At 47.3% G+C, this 24,316-nt stretch overlaps 1 protein-coding gene across 1 annotated transcript in view; it reads left to right on the top strand.

The window, feature by feature from the left end:
* The window catches only part of cdh7a (cadherin 7a), a 166,819-nt gene that overhangs the window by 123,374 nt on the left and 19,129 nt on the right, over positions 1 to 24,316 (top strand). Inside the window, exons 6-8 of the mRNA XM_078215669.1 lie at positions 3,749 to 4,002; positions 5,660 to 5,796; positions 18,704 to 18,825. Of these exons, the coding sequence (XP_078071795.1) occupies positions 3,749 to 4,002; positions 5,660 to 5,796; positions 18,704 to 18,825 (513 nt within the window). The remainder of the gene's footprint in view (positions 1 to 3,748; positions 4,003 to 5,659; positions 5,797 to 18,703; positions 18,826 to 24,316) is intronic.

Here is a 24,316-nt window from a genome sequence, read left to right as displayed (position 1 = left end):
ACTGAACTGGGGTTGGCAAGATGTTTGTGCTCAAGCCTGCGGACTGGGCCTTGAAACCTGAACTTTCCCCTTTGGAGGCAAGATTCAGGCTAGCAATATACCTCAGCCACAGCTGCATTCATTCAGTGCATAATGCCAGTCTCAATAGTTTGTTAGTTCCTTATTTATTGTAAACAAAAGTCCCAAAAGCCCTGCAGACCTTTTATGCCAAGAATATAACTTTCCTGAAGGAAAGCAGTTTACTTCAATCTGTGTGAGTTTGTTTTTATTCTAACTACTTCTTATATTTGATTGAATGTGCTTCTCTGCTTTCATTTAAATTATTGACAATTTATTCAGTGTCTGAAGAAGAATAGGATCCCTGCATTATCAACATCTAAACCAGTCAGGAGATTTGGAAGAGATAATCAGTACAAGACGCCAAGCCAAGCAGTAATTATCACTGGGATAACTTTACCTGAACATTGGAATTGATGTCTACCAGGAGATTTGAGAACTGTGGAGGCAAATCTAAATATAATAGTCTTTTTTATTATTCACTGTCAAATGAAATAAAATAAAGCTGATAAAATTTCAGATTCGAAGTTCATGTGGATAATAAAAATGAAAAATAGTTTTCTGTGATGATTGATGGAATTTCAGCACAGCTGGGTTTTTACCTGCTGTCTATCCACCCACCCACTCATCAACCAGCCACCTACCCACCCGTCCCTGCCTTTCCCCTCCCTCCCTCTCTCTTTCCCTCCCTCCCTCCATCCATCTATTCTTCCATCTATCCACCCACCCCACATCAACCCAGCCCCTCCCTCCCTCCATTCCTCCTTCCTTCCCTTCCTCCCTCCATCTATCCCTCCATGTTGTCCCCTTGTTCAAGAAGGGGAGTAGAGACAACCCTGGTAATTATAGATCAGTGAGCCTTACTTCTGTTGTGGGCAAAGTTTTGGAAAGGATTATAAGAGATAGGATTTATAATCATCTAGAAAGGAATAATTTGATTCGGGATAGTCAACACGGTTTTGTGAAGTGTAGGTCATGCCTCACAAACCTTATTGAGTTCTTTGAGAAGGTGACCAAAGAGGTGGATGAGGGTAAAACAGTTGATGTGGTGTATATGGATTTCAGTAAAGCGTTTGATTAAGTTCCCCACGATAAGCTATTGCAGAAGATACGGAGGCATGGGATTGAGGGTGATTTAGCGGTTTGGATCAGGAATTGGCAAGCTGTAAGAAGACAGAGGGTGGTGGTTGATGGGAAATGTTCATCCTGGAGTTCAGTTACTAGTGGTGTACCGCAAGGATCTGTTTTGGGGCCACTGCTGTTTGTCATTTTTATAAATGACCTGGATGAGGCCGTAGAAGGATGGGTTAGTAAATTTGCGGATGACACTAAAGTCAGTGGAGTTGTGGACAGTGCGGAAGGTTGTTGCAGGTTACAGAGGGACATAGATAAGTTGCAGAGCTGGGCTGAGAGGTGGCAAATGGAGTTCAATGCGGAAAAGTATGAGGTGATTCACTTTGGAAGGAGTAACAGGATTACAGAGTATTGGGCTAATGGTAAGATACTTGGTAGTGTGGATGAACAGAGGGATCTGGGTGTCCATGTGCATAGATCCCTGAAAGTTGGCACCCAGGTTGATAGGGTTGTTAAGAAGGCGTACGGAGTGTTAGCTTTTATTGGTAGAGGGATTGAGTTTCGGAGCCAGGAGGTCATGTTGCAGCTGTACAAAACTCTGGTGCAGCTGCACTTGGAGTATTGCGTCTAGTTCTGGTCACCGCATTATAGGAAGAATGTGGTAGCATTGGAAAGGGTGCAGAGGAGATTTACCAGGACGTTGCCTGGTATGGTGGGAAGGTCTTATGAGGAAAGGCTGAGGGACTTGAGGTTGTTTTCGTTAGAGAGAAGAAGGTTAAGAGGTGACTTAATAGAGGCATACAAGATGATCAGTGGATTAGATAGGGTGGATAGTGAGAGCCTTTTTTCTCGGATGGTGATGGCTAGCATGAGGGGACATAGCTTTAAATTGAGGGGTGATAGATATAGGACAGATGTCAGAGGTAGGTTCTTCACTCAGAGAGTAGTAAGGGCGTGGAATGCCCTGCCTGCAGCGGTAGTGGACTCGCCAACATTAAGGGCATTTAAATGGTCATTGGATAAACATATGGATGATATTGGAATAGTGTAGGTTAGATGGGCTTTAGATTGGTTCCACTGGTTGGCGCAACATCGAGGGCCGAAGGGCCTGTACTGCGCTGTCATGTTCTATGTTCTAAGTTCTTGTTTGATGTTCTATCCTATCGTCTGTCCACCCACTCATCCATTTACCCAGCCACCTACCCACTCATTTGTCCCTTCCTCCCTCCTCCCTCCATCCATCTATCTGTCTATCTGCCCACCCATCCACTCAGCAATCCACCCACTCACCCACCCGTCTGTCCCTCCCTCCTTCCTTCCTTCCCTCCCTCCCTCCCTCCATCTATCCTTCTGTCTGTCCACCCACTCATCCATCAACCCAGCCATCTACCCACTCATCTGTCCCTCCCTCCATCCCTCTCTCCCTCTGTCCATCTCTACATTCATCTGTCCACCCATCCACTCATCAACCTCCCCACCCACCCATCTGACCATCCGTGCTCCCGATCCTTTCTCCTTCCTTCCCATTCTCCCTGCCTCCCTCCCTCCCTCTGTCTGGCCATCCATCCATCCACCCACCCAGCCATCCATCCACCCAGCTACTTACCTCCTTCCCTCCATCCTTATTTTACCATTTATCTGTCCGTCCATCCGTCCATCCATCCGTCCGTCCGTCCTTCCATCCATCCGTCCATCCACCCATCCACCCTTCCGTCCATCCACCCTTCCGACTGTCCGTCCATCTGCCCGTCCATCCATCTAACCATCCATCCATGCCCCACCATTTGCTCAGTGAGCCATTTGGGGCTTTGGGGTAAGTTGTCACTCTGAACCAACTGTTGGATGAGTGCATTCGGCCCATTTATTTGATGCTCCGAATGCCACACCATCCTCAGTGATATGATACAGATTGGTGCCCATTGTGGAAGAGGCAGATACCCGAGCCCTCAACAAGAAGTTCCTGACACAAATGGCAGCGGGTAGATTGGGAAGTGGCGCGGTCAGTATTCGCTGCTGATTTCCCGGTCGCTGTCCCTGTCCCGGATTCTGCTAGGCGGGGACCCTCAGGGAGGTATGAGCTGTCTTTGCGGAGAGATGGTGGAGCAGTGTTTGCCATCGCCCTGGAGGAATCATTGAAAGGCAGGCAGACAAACGTATTCGAGCGCTGACTGAGCGACTGCAAGCGTGGCAGCGCGCTCCGCGATGGCGGTGCCAATCTCGTGGTATAAATGGGCTGACTCCACTCCCGCTGGAGCGCGTCCAAACTGACTATCAGGCCCTGTACATCTTATTCCGAAAAGAGTGGGAGACAGATAGATTAAAAAATAAATAAATAGCGGAGCGATGCTGGAGAAACCGTAAATAAATCATTCATTTGGAACCTTATATACTTGGGAGGTTGTCACATCAGTGCAAATAGCAGGAGTAACAAAGATAGATGCACAGAGCATTGGAGCAAGCACAGGCTGAAATATACCTCTGCTATTTAATTAAGTGATCCCGTGTTAAAATGCCAGCACCTGATGGATGTGTCTCATTCCTTAGTTTGCTTGTCATGCTCTTAATAAAATGAATTTCGCCCAGTAAATATAAATGCATCTTTTTAATCATTGCGCAGGAACTGGACTTTGAAAATAAGTCAAGCTACAACCTGAAGATCGAAGTCACCAATAAAAACACTGACCCGCGATTCCAGGCCCTGGGGCCTTTTATCGACACCACCACGTTGAAGCTGGTGGTGGAGGATGTGGACGAGGCCCCCGTGTTCAACTTGCCACGCTACAGGATGTCCGTCTCTGAGGCGGCGAAGGTTGGCACGGCCGTCGGCACCGTTTCTGCCCACGACCCTGACGCAGCAAACAATCCTGTCAGGTCAGTATTCACCACCTCGTGCACCCAAGGGAGAATGGGGCAGTGACCGAGGTGTGAGGGTGGGATGGTTTGAGAGAGGGTGTAGGGCTGTGAAGGCTCCAGGAATAAATCCGACTGGAGTTGGATAAATAATGAATCAACTCAAATAAATATTGGCGTCTATGGAGAGGATGGATGGGTTAGGGTTTGGATTGTAGATTGTAGACCTCCCTTCCTCCATCCCTCCATCTATCCTTCTGTCTGTCCACCCACTCATCCGTCAACCCAGCCACCTACCCATTCATCTGTCCCTCCCTCCATCCCTGTCTCCCTCTGTCCATCTATACATTCATCTGTCCACCCATCCACTCATCAACCTATCCCCCCCACCCATCTGTCCATCCGTGCTCCCTCCCCTTTCTCCTTCCTTCCCATTCTCCCTGCCTCCCTCCCTCCCTCTGTCTGGCAATCCATCCATCCACCCACCCACCCATCCATCCACCCAGCTACTTACCTCCTTCTTTCCATCCTTATCTTCCCATTTATCCGTCCATCCATCCACCCTTCCGTCCATCCATACGCCCATCAGTCCATCCATCCATGCATCCGTCCGTCCATCCATCCATCCATCCATCCATCCATCCATCCATCCATCCATCCATCCATCCATCCATCCATCCATCCATCCATTCATCCATCCATCCATCCATCCATCCATCCATCCATCCATCCCCCACCATTTGTTCACCCTCTCCACAGATATTTGGTTTGATTTGATTTATTATTGTCACATATATTGTCACATGTATACATGTACATGTATTCACATGTACAGTGCAAAGTATTGTTTCTTGCGTGCTATACAGAGTAACTCGGGGAGAAGGAAAGGAGAGAGTGCAGAATGTAGTGTTACAGACATAGGTAGGGTGTAGAAAAAGATCAACTTAATGCAAGGTAGGACCATTCAAAAGTCTGATGGTAGCAGGGAAGAAGCTATTCTTGAGTCAGTTGGTACGTGACCTCAGACTTTCGTATTTTTTCCCGATGGAAGAAGATGGAAGAGAGAATATCCGGGGTGTGTGAGGTCCTTGATTATGCTGGCTGCTTTTCCAAGGCAGTGGGAAGTGTAGACAGAGTCAATGGATGGGAGACTGGTTTGCGTGATGCACTGGGCTATATTCACAGCCCTTTGTGGTTTCATGCGGTCTTGGTCAGAGCAGGAACCATACCAAGCTGTGATACACCCAGAAAGGATGCTTTCTCTAGAACAAAGAACAAAGAAAATTGCAGCACAGGAACAGGCCCTTTGGCCCTCCAAGCCTGCACCATTTATGCTGCCCGTCTGAACTAAAACCCCCGACACTTCCGGGGACCATATCCCTCTATTCCCATCTTATTCATGTATTTGTCCAGACACCCCTTAAATAGTGCATCTGTAAAAGTTGGTGAGAGTTGTTGAGGACATGTCAAATTTCCTTAGCCTCCTGAGAAAGTAGAGGTGTTGGTGGGCTTCCTTAACTATAGCGTCGGCATGGGGGGACCAGCACAGCTTGTTGGTGATCTTATTGCATATTTCTAGTATGTTCCGTTTCTGTAGACAACACTGGTAGATAGCCAGTTTTAATTCATTAAAATGATTGAAGAATGTAAGACATGTCATTTTCAACTTTCCATCCAGGTATTCGATAGATCGCAACACTGACCTGGAGCGATATTTTAACATTGACGCCACCACGGGCGTCATTACAATTGCAAAATCGCTGGACAGAGAGACAAGCGCAGAGCACAACATTACAGTTCTAGCGATGGAGAGCCGTAAGTGGTTTCCCATGTAAATTCTTTAATGAATTGCATTCACGTAGCACCCGACACGTCCCCAGGAAGTCCCAAAGTGCTTTACGGCCCCTGAGATGTCGGCCCCATTGTCGTGTCAGTCATGTGGCTGCCAATTTGTGAACAGCAAACCCCCACAAACAGCAGTGAAATAAATGACAAGGGGGACTGTTTTTAACGATATTGGTTGGGGGAATAAATGTTGGTCAGGGTGGCAAGGGAAACCCCTCTCTGTGCTTCTGCCAAAATGTGTTGTGTTACCTGTTACATCCACCTGAAAGGGCAGAAAGGCCTCAGTTTTAAGGCAACAAAACAGAAATGCTGGAAAATCTCGGCAGCTCTGATAGCATCTGTGGAGAGAGAATAGAGTAAGGAGTCTCACAACACCAGGTTAAAGTCCAACAGGTTTATTTGGTAGCAAATACCATAAGCTTTCGGAGCACAGCTCCTTCGTCAGATGGAGTGGCCATCTGTTTTAAGTGGCCATCAGAGAGAATAGAGCCAACATTTCGAGTCAGGATGACTCTTAGAACAAAGAACAAAGAACAAAGAACAGTACAGTACAGGAAACAGGCCCTTCGGCCCTCCAAGCCTGTGCCGCTCCTTGGTCCAACTAGACCAATCGTTTGTATCCCTCCATTCCCAGGCTGCTCATGTGACTATCCAGGTAAGTCTTAAACGATGTCAGCGTGCCTGCCTCCACCACCCTACTTGGCAGCGCATTCCAGGCCCCCACCACCCTCTGTGTAAAAAACGTCCCTCTGATGTCTGAGTTATACTTCACCCCTCTCAGCTTGAGCCCGTGACCCCTCGTGATCGTCACCTCCGACCTGGGAAAAAGCTTCCCACTGTTCACCCTATCTATACCCTTCATAATCTTGTACACCTCTATTAGATCTCCCCTCATTCTCCGTCTCTCCAAGGAGAACAACCCCAGTCTACCCAATCTCTCCTCATAGCTAAGACCCTCCATACCAGGCAACATCCTGGTAAACCTTCTCTGCACTCTCTCTAACGCCTCCACGTCCTTCTGGTAGTGCGGCGACCAGAACTGGACGCAGTACTCCAAATGTGGCCTAACCAGCATTCTATACAGCTGCATCATCAGACTCCAGCTTTTATACTCTATACCCCGTCCTATAAAGGCAAGCATACCATATGCCTTCTTCACCACCTTCTCCACCTGTGTTGCCACCTTCAAGGATTTGTGGACTTGCACACCTAGGTCCCTCTGTGTTTCTATACTCCTGATGACTCTGCCATTTATTGTATAACTCCTCCCTACATTATTTCTTCCAAAATGAATCACTTCGCATTTATCCGGATTAAATTCCATCTGCCACCTCTCCGCCCAATTTTCCAGCCTATCTATATCCTGCTGTATTGCCCGACAATGCTCTTCGCTATCCGCAATTCCAGCCATCTTCGTGTCATCCGCAAACTTTATTTATTTTATTAGTGTCACAAATAGGCTTAACAAAGAGCACAAAGAACAAAATAAATTACAGCACAGGAACAGGCCCTCCAAGCCTGCACCGACCATGCTGCCCGACTGAACTAAAACCCCTACCCTTCCGGGGACCATATCCCTCTATTCCCATCTCATAGGTCATAGAAACCCTACAGTACAGAAAGAGGCCATTCGGCCCATCGAGTCTGCACCGACCACAATCCCACCCAGGCCCTACCCCCATATCCCTACATATTTATCCACTAATCCCTCTAACCCACGCATCTCAGGACACTAAGGGCAATTTTTAGCATGGCCAATCAACCTAACCTGCACATCTTTGGACTGTGGGAGGAAACCGGAGCACCCGGAGGGAACCCATGCAGACACGAGGAGAATGTGCAAACTCCACACAGACAGTGACCCGAGCCGGGAATCGAACCCAGGTCCCTGGAGCTGTGAAGCAGCAGTGCTAACCACTGTGCCACCGTGCCGCCATACATACTGTTTATGTATTTGTCAAGACGCCCCTTAAAACTCACTATCGCATCTGCTTCCACTACTTCCCCCAACATTAACACTGCAATGAAGTTACTGTGAAAATCTCCTAGTCCCCACACTCCGACGTTTGTTCGGTTACACTGAGGGAGAATTTTACATGGCCGATGCACCTAACTAGCACAGACAGTGACTCAAGCCGGGAATCGAACCCGAGTCCCTGGCGCTGTGAGGCAGCGGTGCTAACTACTGTGCCACCGTGCCACCCACCAGAAGCGTTGGCTCTCTTCTCTCTCCACAGATGCTGTCAGACCCACTGAGATTTTCCAGCATTTTCTGCTTTCGTTTCAGAATCCAGCATCCGCAGTATTATCTCAATTTTAAGGTCTCATCTCAAATGCAGACAGTGCGGCGTTCCCTCAGTACTGCACTGGGAGTGTCATTCAAGATTCTGTACTCGACCTGGGAATGCATGATCTGCTGACAAGCTGCCAGTTCATTAATGGAAGTGACTCTGTGTTCTTGATGTGCAGTCAACGGTAAAGTCAAGATTATCTTATGAATTGAAGAATGCAAAGTAAGGTGACAGCATAAACGTATCAATTAAGGAAAAGAGAAGCTGATGATGCTTTACACTGCAGCGTCTGTACACCTTCTCAATGAAAGATCATGTTCTGCTCTGATTGGTACGGTTACTGAAACAGTTTATATCTGTTTGGAACCTTCAAACTAAGTTAGAATCCAAAGATCTTCAGGAAAGGAATCAAGAGGGTACCATTTCCTATTTCGTTGTTATTTATTTATTTTTGTTGGAGCAGGAGTTCTTTGGGTACATGATCTTAGCCCATTTTCATGTACTGGCCTGTATAAATTAGGGGATAGTAGCCATGATGTGGAGATGCCGGCATTGGACTGGGGTAACCTATACAGTTAGGGGAGGCAGTTGGACTGGGGTAAACTATAAATTAGGGGAGGCAGTGGCATAGTAGTATTATCATTGGACCCGTAATCCCAGAGTAGGTCATATTCTGGGACCAGGGTTCGAATCCCACCATGGTAGATGGTGAATTCAATGAAGATTTGGAATTACAAGTTTAATGATGACCAGTTGTCGACTGTTGTAAAAGAAAATAAGCCCAGCTGGTTCAGTAATGTCCTTTCAGGAAGGAAATAAGATCATAAGATATCGGAGCAGAATTAGGCCATTTGGCCCATCGAATCTGCTCCGCCATTCAATCATGGCTGATAAATTTCTCAACCCTATTCTCTCGCCTTTTCCCCAGAATCTTTGATCTACTTACCAAACAAGAATCTATCTATCTCTGTCTTAAATATACTCAATGACCTGGCCGCCACAGTCCTCTGTGGAAATTAATTCCACAGATTCACCACCCTCTGGCTGAAGAAATTCTTCCTCATCTCGGTTCTAAAGGGTCATCCCTTTACTCTAAGGCTGTGCCCTTGGATCCTAGTCTCTCCAACTAATGGAAACATCTTCTCCACGTCCACTCTATCTGAGCCTTTCAGTAAGTTTCAATGAGATCCTCCCCTCATCTTTCTAAACTCCATTGAGCATAGGCCCAAAGTCCTCAAACGCTCTTGATATGTCGGGCTTTTCATTCCTGGGATCGTTCTTGAGAACCTCCTCTCTGCCGTCCTTACCTGGTCTGGCCTACACGTGACTCCAGATCCACAAAATGGTTGACTCTTAACTGTCACTCAGTTCAAGGGCAATTAGGGATGGGCAACAAATGCTGGTTTCCGAGACAGTGATGAGGAGAAATATCTTCTCTCGATGGTGAATCTGTGGAATTCTTTACTGCAGAGGGCTGCAGAGATTGGGCTGTTCAGTATGTTCAAGGCTGAGATACACAGATCTTTGATCAATGAGGGCATCGAGGGTTATGGGGAGAAGGCAGGGAAGTGGAGTTGAGGATTATATCTTTGGCACCAGGTGACGTAAGGGGCAAACCAAAGGAGCAGAAAGGTCCAAAGCACTGAATGGCTTGGATAAGAGCAACAGGTCAGAAATTGGAGATTGAGATTGACTGGACCATCCAGAAACTTGGGATCCTTTGTATTTTCAGCTCGAGGGATGGCCAGTGAGTGGTTAGGATCATTTGCTTTGGAATCACGGTGTGTTTAAGGGGTAGTCAGATAATCATACATGGGAGGAAAGGGATTGAAGCATTTGCTGATAGAGTGAGATGAAGTAGGGTGGAGCAAAGCACTGGCTAGGGTCGGTTAGAATCACAGAATTCCGAAAGACTGGAAAATCTATTGAAGTGTTTGCAAAGGTGAACAAGTGACCCTTGTAGAATATCAGAAATACCTTTATCTCCTTCCAGATCCACTCAAATATTTCAATGTGTACGGAATCTTCCTTGGCAACAAATAAGTAAACAATAAAATTCCTCCCGGGTGTCCTGTAGCACTTTCATATTTATCCCTACAGTGCAAAAAGAGGCCGTTCGGCCCATCGAGCCTGCACCAGCAACAATCCTACCCAGGCTCTATCACCGGAACCCCACGCATTTACCCTGCTAATTTCTCTGACACCTAAGGGACAATTTAGCACGGCCAATCAACCTCACCCGCACATCTTTGAACCGTGGGAGGAAACCGGAGCACCCAAAGGAAACCCACGTAGACATGGGGAGGATGTGCAGACTCCACACAGACAGTGACCCAAGGCGGGAATTGAACCGGGGCCCCTGGCGCCTTGAGGCAGCAATGCTAACCGCTATGCTACCGTGCCACCCCCATGATGTTGATACAATATTATACCCGACCAATTGGAGAGTGCAGTTGGTGCTCCAATTCCATAACATGGAATTCCCACCCAGCTGAGAGTCTGCTTACCCTGAGTGAAGTTGGTACAAGGAAAGGCATTATGATTGGCTGTATTAAGTATACGAGGAAGTATGCAACAAGGTAAAAGACAGCAGGCTGGATTTTATGCCCCCTCCGCTCCCTCCCGCCAATAGTTATGAAGCTGGGTGGGTTGGGGGGGTCTTACTAAATCTAGCACAGGCCCTGCCCATCGCCTACCTTCCCACACTTGTACCCATTGGCTCACCCACCTGCCTGTGGACCAATTGAGGCCCTAAGTGGGCAATCAATGCTCGCTTAACATAGAAAAAAAGAATAGAAAATAGAAACAGGAATAGGCCATTCAGCCCTTCGAGCTTGCCCTGCTGCCTCTGGGATTTAACCAGTGGTGGGATAGGCCCACACCGAATGGCCAGCTCAGCAGCTTTTCCTGAGCAGGCTGGTGGTGGGTAGGGGCTCTCCCCACATGGTTTTACTTAACCCAACACCCCTGGATTTCTCCCCTCCCATGGCCCCCAACACATCCCCCCCCCCCATCCCCCCGCCCCACCTCATTAGGGCTTGCCAACTTGGCACCTAGCAAGGACCCAAAACCCTTGCCCAGGTCCCGATTCAGTGTCGCACAAATCCATTCCCAAGTGCTGGAGAACTGGCGGCTTCTGGTTGGCTGGGAACTCTCTGAGGTGGGACATCCTGTGATGGAGGGGCAGAAGGGCCACCTCAGTTCTATTGATGGCCAAGGGGACATCGAACAGCTGCGAGGCATGCAAGCTCCAAACCAGGGCAGCACGGTGGCACAGTGGTTGGCACTGCTGCCCCACAGCGCCGGGGACCCGGGTTCGATTCCCGGCTTGGGTCATTCACTGTCTGCGTGGAGTTTGGACATTCTCCCCAACTCTGTGTGGGTTTCCTCCCACATTCCAAAGATGTGCAGGTTAGGTGGATTGGCTGGGATTAATTGCCCCTTAGTGTCCCAAGATGTGTAGGCTAGGGGGATTAGCGGGATAAATACTTGGGGTCATGGGGAACAGGTCTGGGTGGGATTGCCCCTTAGTGTCAGGGGGATTCCGTGGGGTTACAAGGATAGGACTTGGGTGGGATTGTTGTCAGTCTGGAGCTGATGGGCTGAATGGCCTACTTCTGCACTGTAGGGATTCTATGATCATTTCACTTAAAGTGGCTTCCCAAAGACCATTACTCCAGGCCAGAGACTCTGATGATGAGTGTGTTTGCGTATTTCAGTAAATGGTAATGCTTTTAACTTTGAAACAGTCACTTCTTTTCCCCTAGTTAATCTGCACCCAAACACTGTGCCGAGTTACCATGTAATCTGCAGAGAGAAGCTGTTTGTATTCATGTTTTGCAAGCTCAAAGGAAAGGTTATTATTTTCCCTCAGACAATATCAAATGTTTGTATTTACTGTTCCAGATATCAACTCTCCTGCTCCAAGTCTGAGCTCAAATAATAAACTTAACTCGCAAATTCTACATTGACTGGATTCAGTGCTAATCCTCTTTTTTTTTGCCTGTCGTGGTATTGTCACTGAATGAGCAATCCAGAGACCCAGGGTAATGCTCTGGGGACCCGGGTTCGAATCCCACTACAGCAGATGGTGGAATTTGAATTCAGCAAAAATCTGGAGTTAAAGGTTTAATGATGATTGTCGTAAAAACCCATTTAGTTCATTCATGCCCTGGAGGGAAGGGAATCTGCCATCCTTACCCGGTCTGGCCTACAAATGTCTCCAGATTAGGGGTGGCACAGCGGCACAGTGGTTAGCACTGCTGCCTCACAGGGACCCGATTCGATTTCCGGCCTCGGGTCACTGCCTGAGTGGAGTTTGCACATTCTCTCCGTGTCTGCAGGGGTTTCCTCCGGGTGCTCCAGTTTCCTCCCACAGTCCAAAGATGTGCGGGTTAGGTGGATTGACCATGTAAAATTGGCCCTTAGTGTCCAAAGATGTGCAGGTTAGGTGGATTGGCCATGCTAAATTGCCCCTTAGTGTTTGGGGGACTAGCTTGGGCAAATGAAGGGGGTTATGGGGATAGGCCTGGGTGGGACTGTGGTTGGTGCAGACTCAGTGGGCCGAATGGCTGTAGGGATTCGTTGATTCAATGAGATCTAGAATAATATGGTTAACTCTTAAATGACCTCTGAAATGGCTGTGAGCCACTCCATTCAAGGGAAAGTTCAAGGGTGGACATTAAAGGCTGGCCACCGAGCAACATCCACATATCATAAATTTCAGCTACCCATGCTTTTTAAAAATTCGTTCTTGGGACATGGGCATCGCTGGTTGGCCAGCATTAATTGCCCATCCCTCGTTGCCCTTGTTCAGGGTACAGTTGAGAGTCAACCACATTGCTTTGGCTCTGAAGTCACATGTAGGCCTGACTAGGTAAGGACAGCAGATTTCCTTCCCTAAAGGACATTGGTGAAGCAGATGGGTTTTTCCGACAATCGACAATGGTTTCATGGTCATCAGTGGATACTTAATTCCAGATATTTTTTATTGAATTCAAATTCCACCATCTGCCGTGGTGGGATTCGAATCCAGGTCCCCAGAACACGAGCAGAGTTTCTGGAATAATAGTCTGGCGATAATATCATTGAGCCATCACCTTCCCCGAGGCAGTGATGTTTGTAGTGAGGCAGTGATGCCTCTCCACACTCTTGTATCTTGTACAGTACCGGACGCAGGGTTTTAATTGGCATTGTCAAAGCTAGTTTTATCGACCATGCTCTGTGATAAACTCAGATTTTCTTTCACCCAAATCTCTGATGCTTGAGAACAACCATTGCCGTCTGGATACCTCCTTCGGTGCCCTAGCGCTGCTGTAAGATATGATTCTGAGACTGTCAATGATGTTTCCCATTCATGATAGATTGCTGTTATAATTCACACCCAGCTCCGAGTGTGGGGTTGCTAGTTGATGTTTTTAACCTTATAGAGCCTATTCTTTAATCTTAGTGGACTCAATGGGTGGGATTTTATAGCTTCACTCATCCTGAAACTGTAAAAAGTCCAAAGATGTGCGGGTTCAGTGGATTGGCCATGCTAAATTGCCCCTTAGTATCAGGGGGATTAGCAGGGTAAATGTGTGGGGTTATGGGAATAGGGCCTGGGTGGGATTGTGGTTGGTGCAGATTTGATGGGCCGAATGGTCTCATTCTACACTGTAGGGATTCTATGGATTCTATGAAAATCCCACCCAAGGTCAACGGACCTTTCCATCCTCCACCCCTCGCCCGCTCCAATTCTCGTGGTGGGCGGGACGGTAACATTTCAGCCATTTAATGTATTTCACCCGCCTCTCCTGCTGGGTTGCTTTTCCATCTGCTTTTCCTTTATTTCTGGCTTGGGTGGCAATTGAACTATTAATGGGACCATGTCAGTCCAATGTCCGCACTCTCTTACCCCACTCCTTTAAATCGATCCGGATTACGTCTTACAGCACCTGGAACAAAATCGAGAAGTGACAGTGGGAGAGGGGCAATTTTTGACCCAAAGTGTCCATCAGGATACTGATTGGATTGGTTGCCACTCTGGTTCTATACCCCGAAGGTAAAGTAATATTGGGTCATTTCAGAGGGCAGTTGAGAGTCAACCATATGTGCTGTGGGTCTGGAGTCACATGTAGGCCAGGTTGCCTCAGGAGAGCACATTTACCTCCGTCAAGGACTTTGGTGTACCAGGTGGAACTTTCTGGCAACCTGATAGTTTCATGGTTGCCATGACCAATGCAAACCTCTTTTTCCAGGTTTATCTCGTAACTGAATTTGGATTCCTCAGTTGCTGTTGCGGGATTTGAACTCGTGTCTCATGGATCATTTAGAATCATAGAATCCTACAGTGCAGAAGGAGGCCATTCGGCCCATCGAGTCTGCACTGACAACAATTCCACCCAGACCCTATCCCCATGTATTTACTCTGCTAATTCACCTGATTCTGGGGGCGGAATTTCCCCATCCTGTCTGCCACAGGAATCGGGCAGGACTGGACCAGGCAAAGATCCATTGAGCTCAGGCGGGATTTTCCAGTCTTAGGGTGAGCGTGGCCGGAAATCCGACCCTAAGGAGCAATTCAGCATGGCCAATCAACCAAACCCGCACATCTTTGGACTGTGGGAGGAAACCGGAGCACCCGGAAAAAACTCACGCAGACACGGGAAGAACGCGCAGACTCTGCACCGACAGTCACCCGAGGCTGGAATCGAATTTGGGTCCCTGGCGCTGTGAGGCAGCAGTGCTAACCACTGTGCCACCGTGCCACCCCTTTGTCCAGGTCTAAGGCCAAGTGCAGATGTATAAACTTGCTATGACTCAAATAAATGCAGCAAAGTGGGTTTCGATGGAGTGGCTCATTTTTCAGCCAACACAAAGACGATGGGCCAAATGGCCTCTTTCTGTGCCCTGAACTTTCTTTGATTCTAGATCTATGTATGAATTAAGTTTAAAGTTTATTTATTAGTGTCACAAGTAGGCTTACTTTAACTCTGCAATGAAGTTACTGTGAAAGTCCCTGAGTTACTCCGGCGCCTGTTTGGGTACACTGAGGGAGAACTTAGCCTGGCCAGTGCACCTAACCAGCACGTCTTTCAGACTGTGGGAGGAAACCGGAGCACCCGGAGGAAACCCACGCAGACACGGGCAAAACGTGCAAACTCCACACAGACAGTGACCCAAACTGGGAATCGAACCCGGGTCCCTGGTGCTGTGAGGCAGCACTGCTAACCACTGTGCCACCGTGCTGTCCTTAGAAATGTGCACTGGCATGTAGGTAAAGTGAAGCACTCAGATTTCAGGGGCAGGCTTGCCCCTCTGCCAAACACCAGGACAGAAGGGTAACTATGAACGCGACAGGTTTTCGAGAAAAGGGTGGCAACTGGTGAGCAGTTTCTGTTAGCAGTGCCTGTGGGAAAATGAACCCAGAATGGAACTGACACTGCAGCAACTTTGCCAAGGTGAAGCTCTGTCCCAGTTTCCAGACCAACTCCTTCTGATACAGCTGAATGTAAAACCTCCCAGAGACCAAACTGAGCAACGTAATCGAACGTAATCAATTCGTGACTGCAATGAGAACAAAGGGAGCTCAAGGTTACTGAATTAAACCAAACTTACGTTGGATATATATTTATATAATAGCAGGAGGGGAAGTTTCAGATCAGTGGTTTTAATTATTTGCTGTGGTCCATACGATTCCTTACCAAGAGCAGATCCACCGAGTTTGAACTAATTTAAACCGAGTTTTAAAAAATTTAGAATCACAGTGCAGAGGAGGCCCTTCAGCCCATCGAATCTGCACAGACACATTAGAAACACCTGAACTCTCACCTAATCCCATCTGCCAGCACTTGGCCCATAGCCCTGATTTAAATTAATTGTGAGTCAAATTAATTGCATAAAACCGAAAGGGCGACACTGTGGCACAGTGGTTAGCACTGCTGCCTCACAGCGCCAGGGACCCGGGTTCAAATTCCTGGCTTGGGTCACTGATTATCTGCGTGGGTTTCCTCCGGGTGCTCCGATTTCCTCCCACAGTCCAAAAGTCATGCTAGTTAGGTGCATTGGCCATGCTAAATTCCCCCTCAATGTACCCTTTGGCCCACCTTGTCCATGCTGCCCAGTTTTTACCATTAGGCTGGTCCCAATTGCTTGCATTTGGCCCATATCCCTGTATACCAATCTTACCCATGCCGTCTAAATGCTTGTTTAAAAACAAAATTGTACCCGCCTCTACTACTACCTCTGACAGCTCGTTCCAGACACTCACCACCCTCTGTGTGAAAAAACTGCCCCTCTGGACACTTTTGTATCTCTCCCCTCTCATCTTAAACCTATGCCCTCTAGTTTTAGACTCCCCTACCTTTGGGGAAAGATATTGACTATCTACCTGATCTGTGCCCCTCATTATTTTATGGACCTCTATAAGGTCACCCCTCAGCCTTCTGTGCTCCAGAGAAAAAAGCCCCAGTCTATCCAGCCTCTCCTTATAGCTCAAATCATCAAGTCCTGGTAGCATCCTAGTAAATCTTTTCTGCACTCTTTCTTGTTTAATAATATCCTTTTTATAATAGGGTGACCAGAACTGACACAGTATTCCAAGCGTGGCCTTACCAATGTCTTGAGGAACTTCAACAAGACATCCCAACTCCTGTGTTCAATGTTCTGACCAATGAAACCAAGCATGCTGAATGCCTTCTTCATCACTCTGTCCACCTGTGACTCCACTTTCAAGGAGCAATGAACCTGTACCCCTAGATCTCTTTGTTCTGTAACACTCCCCAACACCCTACCATTAACTGCACCAATTCCATCTATCACAATGCATCACCTCACATTTAACTAAATTAAACTCCATCTGCCATTCATCAGCCCACTGGTCCAATTGATCAAGATCCCATTGCAATCCTAGATAACTTTCCTCACTGTCCACTCTGCCACCAATCTTGGTGTCATCTGCAAACCTACTAACCATGCCTCCTAAATTCTCATCCAAACCATTGATATAAATGACAAATAACAGCACTGATCCCTGAGGCACACCGCTGGTCACAGGCCTCCAGTTTGAAAAACAACCCTCTACAACCACCCGCTGTCTTCTATCATCAAGCCAATTTTGTATCCATTTGGCTAACTCACCCTGGATCCCGTGAAGTTTTACAAAGAACAAAGAAGAAAGAAAATTACAGCACAGGAACGGGCCCTTCGGCCCTCCAAGCCTGCACTGACCATGCTGCCTGGCTGAACTAAAACCCCCTACCCTTCCGGGGACTGTATCCCTCTATTCCCATCCTATTCATGTATTTGTCAAGATGCCCCTTAAAAGTCACTACCGTATCCGCTTCCATTACCTCCCCGGCAATTAGTTCCAGGCACCCACCACCCTCTGTGTGAAAAATCTGCTTCGTACATCCCCTATCCCCTTAACCTTATGCAGCAACCTATCATGCGGTATCTTGTCAAAGGCCTTGCTAAAGTCCATGAGAACAACATCAACTGCACTGCCCTCATCGACCTTCTTGGTTACCCCTTCAAAAAACTCCATGAAATTTGTGAGACATGGTTTTCCACTCACAAAGCCTTGCTGACTGTCCCTAATCAGTCCTTGCCTCTCTAAATGGTTATCGTCCCAGTCTCTCAGTATCAGGGGGATTAGTAGGTAAATACGAGGGTTTAAGGGAATAGGATCTGGAAGGGATTGTTGTCAGTGCTGGCTCAATGAGTCAAGTGACCTCCTTCTGCACTGTAGAGATTCAAAACACTGCGGATGCTGGAAATCTGAAATAAAAACAGAAAATTCTGGATAAGCTCAGCAGGTCTGGCAGCAACTGTGGAGAGAGAAACAGAGATAACATTTCAGTCTCTTCTTCAGAGCTAATACGGAATTGAAATGCTAACCCTGTTCATGTCTCCACAGGTGTTGCCAGACCTGCTGAGTTGATCCAGCAACTTCTGTTTAGTTAAGCATCAGCTCTGTATGGGCGATTGACTCAGGTCCCAGGCGCTGTGAGGCAGCAGTGCTAAGCAGTGGGAAGTGAGTCCTGGGTTTCCATTGCTCTTTGTGTGAGGAGATATTTTCCCACACCACCCGTGAAGCGACGAGCTTTAATTGTGGGTTAATTCTGGCATTCCAAACTCCCACATCAGAGGGAACCATGTCTTTCCATCGACTCTGTCAACTCCTTCAATCAACTTAAACACTTCAATTAGATCATCTGCTAATTTTCGCTACTCAAGTCCAAAGATGTGCCACCGTGCTGCCCTAGCTCCAGGCGTCCAGGGAACTCCAGGCCAGAGTATTTCGGATTGTGGTGCATGGGCTGTTTAACAGGATATGTGACTCAGGTGTTAGTTTTTTTTTCTCTCTGCTCAGTCTTATGATTATTGTAATCCGAGGAAGTAATTAAAATCACACCAGGCCAGCAGTCTGTGCTTGTGCTACCACTTTTCGAATGACTCACTCCAATTTATTCTGCTTTTTTCTGAGCTTTCCCTGTTTCCCTTTGCGAGCTTTGAAATGAGCATGAAAATGAAACGGAATCTCATGAAAATAAAGTAAGGATGTGCATTAATCTTTCCCTGACTGTGCATTATATTTTGTACAGAGAACCCAGCACAGGTCGGAAGGGGCCATGTTCTCATTAGCTTGGTGGATGTCAATGATAACGCTCCTGAATTCCCAGTGGAATATGAAACATTTGTGTGCGAAAATTCCAACAGCGGTAAGGTAAGGACCTGCCCCGAATTATGCCTAAAATGATGTTCGATTTGTTCAGGGAATGTGTTCAGCTCGATGTTAGCTCAACTGACTGGCTCGCACTCTCCCTTCTGAGTCAACAGCTTGTTCTCTCTTCAGGATCTGAGGAGGTACTATTAAAGTGTATTTATTAGTGTCACAAGCAGGCTTACATTAACACTGCAATGAAGTTACTGTGAAAATCCCCTGGTCGCCACACTCCGGCGCCTGTTCGGGTACACTGAGGGAGAATTTAGCACGGCCAACCAGCCGTCTTTTGGACTGTGGGAGGAAACCGGAGTACCCGGAGGAAACCCACGCAGACACGGGGAGAACGTGCAGACTCCGCACAGACAGTGACCCAAGCTGGGAATCGAACCCGGGTCCCTGGCGCTGTGAGGCAGCAGTGCTAACCACCGCTGAGGGAAGAGAGTCCTGGGTTTCCATTGCTCTTTGCGTGAGGAGATGCTTTCCCACATCACCCGTGAAGCGATGAGCTTTAATTCTGGGTTAAGTCCCTGTGTTCCAAACTCCCACATCAGAGGAAACTATTTCTTTTCATTGACTCCATCAACTCCTTCAATCAACTTAAACACCTCAATTAGATCATCTGCTAATCTACTCTACTCAAGTCCAAAAATGTGCGGGTTATGTTGATTAGCCATGATGAATTGTCCCTTAATATCAGGGGGATTAAGAGGGAAAATATGGGGGTTATGGGGATAGGGTCTGGGTGGGATTGTTGTCGATGCTGGCTCGAATGACCGAAGGGCCTCTTCTGCACTGTAGGGATTTTACTGCTGCCTCACAGTGCCAGAGATCCGGGTTCAATTCCGGCCTTGGGTGACCGTCCGCGCGGAGCTTGCATGTGTCTGCGTGGGATTCTTCCGGTGCTCCCATTTCCTCCCACAGTTCAAAAATGTGCGGATTGGGTGGATTGGCCTTTTTAAATTGCCACTTAATGTCCAAAGATGTGCAAGTTGGATGATTGGTCATGATAAATTGCCCCTTAGTGTCCAAAGATGTGCAGGTTAGACGGGCTTAACGGGGATCGGGTGTGCGTGGATGAGATGCTCTGTTGAAGAGTTGGTGCAGATGCGATGGACTGAATGGCCTCTTTCTGTACTGTGTGATTCTAAATGATGTATGCGATGATGGTGCAAGGCTGAAGGGGGTGTTAACAGGACAGATAAAGGCATGAAGAATGGTTCAAATAGAAGTTTAGATGGCCGCAATAGAAACATTACCAGTGTCTGCTTTGCAAGAAAATGGGAGAATTTGTTATTCTGGTTTGGTTATGTTGGAAATTGAAGTGCAAATCTCACAGAATCCTTTAAAAATTAGACAAAAATGGGTCCCACAATCCATACAAATTACTTGCAATCAAAGTGTAGATTGTTGGAAAAAGCATACTGCTGCTTTCAATGATTTTTCCCGAATGACTGTTAGATGCTTCGTGCCTTTGACATGAATACAAAAAGCTATAATTAGATTAAATCACAGGGCATTGTAGATACATGATAGCAATTTAAATGAAAAAAATATAGGTTTGCAGCAAATTAAAAATTAAAATGCCAAATGACTCGAAATACAGTTTAAAATTCCAGGGAACATTTATTTGCCATCATTCCAATTAGAATACAAATAATCCGAAATACAGACGCGGAGAGACTGTTCTCATTCAGTTTGTGTGAAAGCTCCATTATGGGCCATATGCACGGTTACCCACCAAATCAATTATACAACTCCACTCCGTGCATCGGAATGAAGGCACAGAATGGAAGCTCCATCTATTGTTCCTCCCGCTGGCAAAGCGAGACACTTTTTATATATATATATGTATATATATATATAGAGCCGTTCCTGACCTGAGGGCACCTCAAAGCTCTTCCACTTGGAAGCGGAGCCACTGCTGCGACGGAGGAAATTTGTGCACAACAAGATCCCACAGAAAAAAAAAGAGCGACATGATAATGATCTGACAATCCAGGGTGTTTTTTTTAATTGTTTTAAAGGGACGACGGATATTGACAGTTCAGTGCGAGTGGGCAGGCCCAGTCAAACACTGGCTCATGCCATCTTGTTCCCCTCATGGCCATTTGCGTGACAGTGTTGGTTCCTTCCATTCGCCAACACAGTAGGAGCCAATTTTCTACACGGGATAACTCACAGGGTCTAGGAGCAGTTCCAGGCTCCTCATTCTGATTTGAAGGGCCCAGTGTAAATGCATGTGATATCAAGATATCAGGAAATGTGGTTGACTCTAAAATGCCCTCAGGTGCGGCACAGTGGCACTGCTGCCTCACGTAGCCAAGGAACCTGGTTCAATTCTGGTCTTGGGTGACTGTCCATCTCTTTGAGTGCTGCCTGTTTGATAGCGCTGCCAATGACACCTCCCACACTCTACTAGTAACTGGGAATAGACTGATGGGGCAGGCCGTGGTGTAGTGGTATTATAGCTGGACTACTAATCCAGAGACCCAGGGTAATGCCCCAGGGACCCGGGTTCCAATCCCACCATGGCAGATGGTGAAATTTGAATTCAACAATAAAAGAAATCTGGAATTAAAAGTCTACTGATGACTATGAAACCATTGTCGATTGTCATAAAATCCCATCTGGTTCACTAATAACCTCTCACGAAGGAAATCTGCCATTGGCCTTCATAGTGAGAGGATTTGAGTACAGGAGCAGGGATGTGTTGTTGCAATTATGCAAGGCCTTGGTGAGGCAACACCGAGTGTATTGTGTGCAGTTTTGGTCTCCTTTTTTGAGGAAGGGTGTTCTTGCTCTCGAGGGAGTGCAGCGAAAGTTTACCAGACTGATTCCGAGGATGGCAGGACTGATGTATGAAGAGAGATTGACGAGGTTACGATTGTTTTCGCTGGAGTTCAGATGAATGAGAGGGAATCTCATAGAAACTTATAGAATTCCAACAGGACTAGACAGGGTAGATGCAGGAAGGATGTTCCCGATGGTGGGGATGTCCAAAACCAGGGGTCACAGTCTGAGGATTCGGAGTAGACCATTTAGGACAGAGATGAGGAGACATTTCTTCACCCAAGGAGTGGTGAGCCTGTGGAATTCATTACCACAGGAAGTAGTTGATACCAAAACATTGAATGTATTCAAGAGGCAGCTAGATATAGCACTTGGGGCGAATGGGATAGAATCATAGGGCGGCACGGTAGCACAGTGGTTAGCATTGCTGCTTCACAGCTCCAGGGTCCCGGGTTCGATTCCCGGCTCGGGTCACTGTCTGTGTGGAGTTTGCACATTCTCCTCGTGTCTGCGTGGGTTTCCTCCGGGTGCTCCGGTTTCCTCCCACAGTCCAAAGATGTGCGGGTTAGGTTGATTGGCCAGGTTAAAATTGCCCCTGAGATGCGTAGGTTAGAGGGATTAGTGGGTAAATATGTGGGGGTAGGGCCTGGGTGGGATTGTGGTCGGTGCAGACTCGATGGGCCGAATGGCCTCCTTCTGCACTGTAGGGTTTCTATGATTTCTATGAAACCCTCCTTCTGCTCTGGAGGGTTTCATAGAAATCATAGAAACCCTACAGTGCAGAAGGAGGCCATTCAGCCCATCGAGTCTGTGCTGACAACAATCCCACCAAGGCCCTATCCTTGTAACCCCACATATTTATCCCGTTAATCCCTCTAACCTACATGTCCTGGGACACTAAGGGGCAATTTATCATAGCCAATGCAGCTAACCCGCACATCTTTGCACCGTGGGAGGAAACTGGAGCATCTGGAGGAAACCCACGGGGAGAACGTGCAGACTTCACACAGACAGTGACCCGAGGCTGGAATTGAACCCGGGTCCCTGGAGCTGTGAGGCAGCAGTGCTAACCACTGTGCCACCGCGTGCCACCATGATGAGGGAAATCCAGAATTTGGGAAGCCAATTTTGAAAACGGGTCCAGGGTTTCTTGTGAAAAGCAGAGATTAGGCATGGACTGAGAATGGGCAGTGATGGTTTGACTGGTGTTACTGGACCTAACCACTTGCCACTGTGCTTCACATAGAGTGAATCCAATTGACTAATTGGTTAACCTACGAGGAGAGAATTAAAAATCTAGAATTGTATTCCCTGACTCTTAAATGCCCTCTGAACAAGGGCAATTCGGGACAGGCAATCAATGCTGGCCTAACCAGCGATGCCCACATCCCATGAATGAATAAAAAAATAAATTGATCGGGTTGGATTTGTCCTGTCATTTCTCTGTACAAGATATGCCTGAGCAGCTGTGCACATTGCCACATAGATGTTTACATGTTGTAGATGTATTGGGACAACTTGGCTAGGGGCGCAGCAAGTACTGGAGCATAAGTCTTCAGTACTATTGCTGGAATGTTATCAGGGCCCATTGCCTTTGCAGTATCCAGTGCCTTCAGCCTTTTCTTGATATCACGTAGACTGAATCGAATTGGCTAATTACAGTGCAGAAGGAGGCCATTTGGCCCATCGAGTCTGCAGTCACCACAATCCCACCCAGGACATATCCCCATGACCCCTCATATTTACCCTGCTAGCCCCCCTGACACTCGGGTCAATTTAGCATGACCAATCAACCTAACCCGCACATCTTTGGACTGTGGGAGGAAACCGGAGCACCCGGAGGAAACCCACGCTGACACGGGGAGAATGTGCCAACTCCACATAGACAGTGACCTGAGGCCGGAGTTGAACCAGGATCCCTGGCGCTATGAGGCAGCAGTGCTAACCACTGTGCCACCCGCAGGTCTCCTTCGAGTGCTCTGGTTTCTTCCCACAGTCCAAAAATGTGTGGGTTAGGTTGATTGGCCATGCTAAATTGCCCCTTAGTGTCAGGGAGATTAGCAGGGCAAATATGTGGGGTTACGGGAAGAGGGGCTGGGTGGGATGTGGTCAGTACAAACTTGACGGGCCGAATGACCTCCTTCTGTACTGAACGGATTCCATGAATACCGTGTAGAGGTCTGGTCACACTATAATAGAAAGGATATTATTAAACTAATTGGTTAAGCTACCAGGAGAGAATAAAGAAAATAGCATTGCATTCACTGGAATTCTTAAAATTAGAAGGGGAAAAATTAAAAGTTTTCAAAGAACTAAAGGGAACTGATACCGTAGGTGGAGAGAAATTCTTTCCACTGGTTGGGGAAATCAAGGACTCGGGCCAAAATAGAAGCAAACCTTTCAGGGGTGAAGTTATGAAACACTTTGGCACACAAAGGGTGGTGGAAATTTGGAACTCTTCCACCATAGAGGTTTACAGCATGGAAACAGGCCCTTCGGCCCAACTTGTCCATGCCATTCCTTTTTTTTAAACCACTAAACTAGTCCCAATTGCCAGCATTCGGCCCATATCCCTCCATACCCATCTTACTTACCTATGTAACTGTCTAAATGCTTTTTTAAAGACAAAATTGTACCCGCCTCTACGACTACCTCTGGCAGCTTGTTCCAGACACTCACCACCCTCTGTGAAAAAATTGCC

Source organism: Mustelus asterias, chromosome 7, assembly GCF_964213995.1.
Source record: "Mustelus asterias chromosome 7, sMusAst1.hap1.1, whole genome shotgun sequence".
NCBI classification, from domain to species: Eukaryota; Metazoa; Chordata; class Chondrichthyes; order Carcharhiniformes; family Triakidae; genus Mustelus; species Mustelus asterias.
This window is presented reverse-complemented; position numbering and strand designations above follow the sequence as displayed.